Here is a 7,500-nt window from a genome sequence, read left to right as displayed (position 1 = left end):
GGAAGTTATAGCATCACAACAGTAAATCTGTACGCCAGGGAGCCCACACATCTGTCGTACACACTTTTTCTGTACGGCAGGCAGGCAGCCCACACATGTAGCCTACCGTACACACTTTTGGTTAATCATGAAATGGTGGTTATGAGTAGTTGCGATGGTTGTAGTCACCTCGAGGTCGAGGTGAGAGAAATACCAGGAAATCAGTGTTGAAAAAATCTTATAGTAAGTAACGTTTCCTCTCGTGTCTTGACAGAAGTATTGACAGAAAAAGAAACCTGCCTGTATGTCTGTCTGAGTGTGTGTGTGTGTGTGTGTGTGTGTGTGTGTGTGTGTGTGTGTGTGTGTGTGTGTGTGTGTGTGTGTGTGTGTGTGTGTGTGTGTGTGTGTGTGTGTGTGTGTCTGATTGTGTGTGGCATGTCTGAAATGTGGAGGAAATACACCTCTTGAGGTTTGCGCTCGCCTACTCGGGCTGATTATTTTTATTCACACTGGTTTATACATGCGCGCGCACACGCACACGCACACGCACACACACACACACACACACACACACACACACACACACACACACACACACACACACTGTTTCATACATGTACAGCTCTCTGCCCATGTATATTTTTTGCCCAGCGAGTGGAAATTTATGATGAGGCCCTGCGGTCTGAGTGTCAGACAGACACACAGACACAGAGACATGCAGACACACACCCACCCACCTACACACACACGCACGCACGCACGCACGCACGCACGCACGCACGCACGCACGCACGCACGCACGCACGCACGCACGCACGCACGCACACACACACACACACACACACACACACACACACACACACACACACACAGACACTTGACTGTGATCAAGTGTGAAGGTGAGGGATTACTGCTAGCTGCCTCTGATACCCAGTGACCTCGCTCATTTAGCTGCTACAGACCAGGAGACATCACCACACGGGTTTTACCGTACACACGCAGGAGAGCAAAAAGCTTTGAGGTTTTGGTAAGAAACTCTGGGTTTTGGTATGACAGGAAGCCTGATTATGGCTGAAGGAAATCAAACGAGACAATGCAACAGTTTGAGATGTCTTAAGTTTACTGTAAAAAATAATGATGAAATAGTTTTTTGTTATGATGTTCACATTTCATTCACACTTTCTGCAAGCTATAGTAAAGTGTGCTTTGTTTTTAATTTGGCATTTATAATTTTGACAGCCGCTTTGCAGAAGAGCGCCTGCCAAATATTCAACTGTAACTGTAAAAATGACTCCCTAGTTTCATTACTTGTATGGGCCTTTTTGCAAGTTGTGACATTATTTTATGTATTTAGTAGCTTGGTCTATTCAAATATTATACGTTAATGACAGTTTTTCCTTGACATGTCTAATTACGGTACTCATACAACAAGAATTCTCCTCACATTTAACCCCATGTTTATTTTTTTTTCATTTACCACTTTCTGAAGACATAGCCTCTATTTCGAGTTAGTTAGAAATGTTGCAATGTATTTTACTTTTTTCAAGTCTTACTTCATCTCAGGTTTCTTTTTACCTCAGTGAGACATTCCTGGTTAAATAAACGTCAAATAAAAATAAAACAATACCTCGCAACATGTAAAGCAACAATTTCCATTTTTGGACATTTTACAAGGACTAGGTCTATACATATGGTATGTATTGAGCAGGCGATATGGAGACACATGTCTTTTAGCTGCAGCCTAAAGTGCCATGTTCAAACACCTGCCACTATCCTTGGGAGTTGAACTTTTCGCTTTTTCGAAACATGAATTACATGTAAAATATATACTGCCTTGATTTAATCAAGCTCACTAAAGACTAAATAGAAGGAAGGGATTAGAAGATGGCAGTCGTTCCAGAAAGTATTTTGTTGTTCACCTTGCAGCCCTCACAGGCGTGGACGCCATAGTGGAACCCTGAAGCTTTGTCCCCACACACACGACACTCGATATTCAAGATGGCTGCCGTCGAGTCCTCATGCATCTTGGAAAAGCTCAGGCTGCTCTCACTGTACTGAGGTGGTGATTCGGGTTCCAGCTTGATATAGCCTAAGGGCAAAGTTAAAATTTGAATTTAAAAAAAAATATTTGCAAGTCTTCACCTCCAGCTAATTATACATGTAGCTGTTGATGGTATAGTAGTTGAGTAAAATACTGTATCCTTCATAGTACTTAATAGATACTTCATAGATCCTGAGAAAAAAATCCTGACAAAATCACATTGTACATTTTGTACAATGTAATAAATAGATGAATACATGCATGCATAATACACAACTACTATACATACAGTAGATAGATACATAAATACATAGATACATACATACATACAGTGCCCTCCATAATTATTGGCACCCCTGGTTGAGATGTGTTAAAAGCCTTAAAATAAGTGTTTATTGCAGAAGAATACTGTCACACTGAAAATTGTAGGGAAATGTAGCCTTCAACTCAAATGAATTGTAAGAAAAAAAAAAAATCCCTGACTAAAAAATAATTATTTTTCATTAAATCACCTGTTCCACAATTATTGGCACCCTTAACAATTCCCAGGAAATAAATATAATTGAAGCATTTCTGTCATTTCTACAGTAGTTTACAAAGTTTACCAGAGTATGTAGGAACATTTAATTAGTAATTCATCACTTCCTGTTTCCCTGGGGTATAAATATGACGTGACACCGAGGCCATTTGTCTTATCCACTCTTAAACATGGGAAAGACAAAGGAACACAGCATACAAGTGAGGAAGATGTGCGTCGACCTTCACAGGTCAGGCAGAGGCTACAAGAAGATTGCCACTCAACTGCAGCTGCCCATATCCACTGTGAGAGGAATAATTAAGAAGTTCAAAACAACTGGAACAGTGGTAAACAAGCCTGGACGAGGACCCAAGTTTATTTTGCCACCACGCACAGTGAGGAGGATGGTAAGAGAAATCAAAAGATCTCCAAAGCTCACTGTTACAGAATTACAACAAATGGTAGCATCCTGGGGTCACAAAGTCTCCAAATCAACCATCAGGCACTGTCTACACGCCAACAAGCTGTTTGGGAGGCATGCACGGAGAAAACCTTTCCTCACTCACAATCATAAACGCAAGCGTCTGGAGTTCGCCAAGCGGTATTGGGGCTTCAACTGGGACCGTGTGCTTTGGTCAGATGAGACCAAGATTGAGCTTTTTGGCAACAAACACTCTAAGTGGGTCTGGCGTACCACGAAAGATGCGCATGCTGAAAAGCACCTCATACCCACTGTGAAGTATGGGGGTGGGTCAGTGATGCTGTGGGGCTGTTTCGCTTCCAAAGGCCCTGGGAACCTTGTTAGGGTGCATGGCATCATGAATGCTTTGAAATACCAGGACATTTTAAATCAAAATCTGTTGCCCTCTGCCAGAAAGCTGAAGCTGGGTCGTCACTGGGTCTTTCAGCAAGACAATGACCCTAAACATATGGCCAAATCTACACAGAAATGGTTCACCAGACACAAAATCAAGCTCCTCCCATGGCCATCTCAGTCCCCTGACCTCAACCCCATTGAGAACCTGTGGGGTGAGCTGAAGAGGAAAGTACAGAGGAGAGGACCCAGGTCTCTGGATGATTTAGAGAGATTCTGCAAAGAGGAATGGCTGAAGATCCATCTTTCTGTCTTTTCCCATCTTGTGAAACATTATAGGAGAAGATTAGATGCTGTTTTGTTGGCAAAAGGGGGTTGTACAAAATATTAACACCAGGGGTGCTAATAATTGTGACACACATTATTTGATGTCAAATAATTATTTCTTTATGTGGGATTTTTTCCCCACTGAATAAATGCACTTGTATTGAAGGTTGGATTTTTCTCTTTTTTTCCATTAAGGTCCCATATTATTTAGAAAAAAAATAAAATAATTGGAAGCTAAAAAACACATCTCAACCAGGGGTGCCAATAATTATGGAGGGCACTGTACATACATACATACATACATACATACATACATACATACATACATACATACATACATACATACATACATACATACATACATACATACATACATACATACATACATACATACATACATACTTACATACATACATACATACATACATACATACATACATACATACATACATACATACATACAGACATAGCCTACATATACATGCTGTACCTATGTAAAACATTCTACTGCATATTCATGTTAATTTATCAGGTGATATGAACTTTGCATATTGTGGGCCCCCGCTATGTCACATGAGCAGAGTGAAGAGTCAAAGCGAAGTGAGGAGTTGAGTCGATTGTTCTCCAAATACTTCACATTTGACCTTCTTTCCCTTCATCATCTACTTTCAACATTATGCTTCTGAAATAGCTACGGTGCTACCTACGTATCATCTGCTCTAGTTTTTTTCATGCCAGAAGTGTGTGATGATTAAGAGGCTATAAAATTATATAAAACTCTGCACAGAGGTCACTGCTGATGGCTAGGGATCACCGTAGCATCGAATTAAGACACACAAGCAGATAACGCAAGATCACATGACCCAGCCAGTAGATTTCCTATATACTGTATGCACACAGCAGTATAACTATTAGAGCAGGGGTTTCAAACATACGGCCTGTGGGCCGCATCCGGCCCGCCAGAGGGTTCAATCCGGCCCGGATGTTACAAAAAAAAAATTTTTAAACATATTTTTAATTTTTTTTTTCTTTTTCAAAGAAATAACCGAAATGCGCAATTACGCCACTGGGGAAAAATCGAGACCTGCATGACATTAACCCAATGGTCATCTCTCTCTGTATCTGTATACTGTATATGTAGTAAAGTGCACATCACACTTCTATTATGGTCAATTTGTATTGTGACAGGCATTTGATAAAGCTCATATATAGACCCCATGAATGTCTGAAATCAATGAAATTTTGCATAGGATTATCAATATTGCTTTGCTTTCTACATATTCAACACACTTTTAAAACATGCTGAAAAGATAACGCGATAGTACTGAAAACGAATCCTCTGCTTTAAGGTTGCTGTTTTTTTTGCGACGATGTTACTAATGCGGCCCGCTTGAGGTTGTATGCGGCCCCCGGACCAAAATGAGTTTGACACCCCTGTCTTAGAGACTTCAAGATCTCCATGTTAAATAGGATTTGAACCCACTCAAAAGTATTAACTTTAATCTTTTTTCAGTGTAACAACAGAGTTCAATACTGGGCAAACATAAAGGCTGTATATAGTTGCAATTACACTGGTCATCTGCAAAACTTTATCCAGACTTAAGACTAATTTAACTCTCCAAAGTGTTGATAGAGAGTCTCGATTTATATACGTTTACTCCACTTACAGACCATTTCTTTATTGTCTAGATGAAATCTCATGCTATAAGCCAATACTATGGGACATGTACAATATACTGTGGGTATGCTACTAGACACCATAAATAAAATATTTGTAGTCTACATTCCTCAACTGAAACTAAATTTCAAACTCCTTGTGGGCCTGTAATTGGGGTCCTTTCCTTTGGGTAAATAAAGTATTTCTGTGCTCCTGAAATGAATTCAAATGACAATCCCTTTGCCCCAGTTCTACTAGGGGTCCTGGTAACTTGACTTCCCTTTTCCCCCGTCTACAACACCTCCGCAGAGGACGCCCACTCTGCCTGTCTTGCTGCTCTGACAGTTAAGGACATCCTCTCTTTTTTCATATCAACATTTCACCAGTTTTTTTGACTGAGAAGTTACCAAAAAACTGTGAACAGAGGTCACTGTGAGCAACACTGCTGCAGACCATGATAAAGCAGAGGACTGTATTCTGGGGCCTAAGGGGTGGGTATTGACAAGGGGTTCACGATTTGATGCGCATTACGATACACATGCCATGCTACGATACTATCACAATGCAGTGCAATACATGTATTATTGCAATGCATTGCGATATAAACTTCCGTAAATGTGTAAAAATACAGCTTACATGGCAGTTGCTGTGTAACATTCATAAGTCAATTTATTATTCAATTATTATCCCAGGTCAACCTCAGGCTTTTCGCCGCACTCAAGCACCTTCTAACTACTCTTACCAACACTAACTCAGTTCCACTTTGCACCACCATGACGACCACAAAGACACTACCAAATAACTGAACACAGGTCAGTCTGAGGGACTCTGAGGGCAGCGTGTACCCACTCTGGCTGTCTTGCTGTTGCGGCTGCTGCAGCTGCTGGTGTTGCTGCTGTTGATGGTGTTGCTGCTGGTGCTGCGGCTGTCTGTAGCTGTACATGTGAGCTGCGGTGTCTGTGTGTCCCTGGTAGTCTCCCAGGGGCAGACTGGGGCTGGGGTTGTGGTCGTACTCCATGCTGCCGTAGCTGCTGCTGCTGTAGTCCAGGACAGGAGTGGAGTAGGGCTTCAGGTCCAGTCCCCCCAGCGAGGGGCTAGAGTAAGGCTTAAGGTCCAGGCAGTGATGGGAGCTGTGGTCCAGCTCCTCCAGCTCCAGGGCAGTTAGGCCAAAGCCCATAGACCATCCCAGAGTCTGAGTATCAACCATGTCTGATGGGGGGAGAGAGAGAGAGAGAGAGAGAGAGAGAGAGAGAGGGAGAGAGGGAGAGAGAGAGAGAGAGAGAGAGAGAGAGACAGAGAGAGAGAGAGAGAGAGAGAGAGAGGGAGAGAGGGAGAGAGAGAGAGAGAGAGAGAGAGAGACAGAGAGAGAGAGAGAGACAGAGAGAGACGGGCAGGTAGGATTTAGAATTTATAATCAGTCAAGAACGCAATCACATTCTGCAATTGTTTGTTATGATGACCTCACTGCATTGCATATACCCGCTGCATGGCACACTGCCAGTTGATGAATGCGTGAACACTGTCAATTCTGTCAATGAGTCATCAACGTATCCTCTTCACGCAATATAAGCAGACTATTTTAGCAACTGTATTCCCCACTTCCCTGCATTATTGATCAAATTATTTTATATTTTTAAAACATTAAATAAATACATATTCTAAATAAATATCTAACATATAAAGAAGTCATCCAACTTTTTTAGGTCTATACATTGAGTGATCTCAACAGCATGGGACTTCATGGCATGATTGGTCTCACACGTTATAAGGTCAAATATTTAGTTAAAAAAAGGAATTTAAAAGGTGCAGATCTACATGTATACAATGGATGTATTTTCACAGAGAAAACAAAACTACCACCCACCAGAATACTCTCTGCTCTCTTTTCCTGTTCTCCTATGATCCACAAAAAAAGTAATTTACTGTAGGACTGCCACTAGCAGCAGTAGTCGTCCTATTACTATGATTCAGCTGTTCTTGCTCTCTATGCAAGGAGAGGTGTATGGCAATATGCTCTTTGATAATAAATGTCAGAGAATGTTTGCAGAAAACAGCAGACTATATATATTCAGCTGTCATGGTAATGACTACACTGAAGTCCACTGAACTTTTTAACAGACACAGGCAGTTTGAAAATTTCAGTTTAACAACTTTTAACAACCCTC

At 41.4% G+C, this 7,500-nt stretch overlaps 1 protein-coding gene across 3 annotated transcripts in view; it reads right to left on the bottom strand.

Moving 5' to 3' along the window:
* The window catches only part of pparg (peroxisome proliferator-activated receptor gamma), a 47,078-nt gene that overhangs the window by 20,681 nt on the left and 18,897 nt on the right, over positions 1 to 7,500 (bottom strand). For all 3 annotated transcript variants that reach the window (XM_063216080.1, XM_063216082.1, XM_063216081.1), the window contains exons 2-3: positions 6,185 to 6,544; positions 1,899 to 2,068 (exon numbers count right to left, since the gene is read on the bottom strand). In XM_063216080.1, coding sequence (XP_063072150.1) covers positions 1,899 to 2,068; positions 6,185 to 6,542 — 528 coding nt within the window. In that variant the 5' untranslated portion in view covers positions 6,543 to 6,544. The remainder of the gene's footprint in view (positions 1 to 1,898; positions 2,069 to 6,184; positions 6,545 to 7,500) is intronic.

This window comes from Engraulis encrasicolus, chromosome 14 (genome assembly GCF_034702125.1).
Source record: "Engraulis encrasicolus isolate BLACKSEA-1 chromosome 14, IST_EnEncr_1.0, whole genome shotgun sequence".
Classification (NCBI taxonomy): domain Eukaryota; kingdom Metazoa; phylum Chordata; class Actinopteri; order Clupeiformes; family Engraulidae; genus Engraulis; species Engraulis encrasicolus.
Note: the sequence above shows the minus strand (reverse complement) of the source record. Positions and strands in the feature narration are given on the sequence as shown.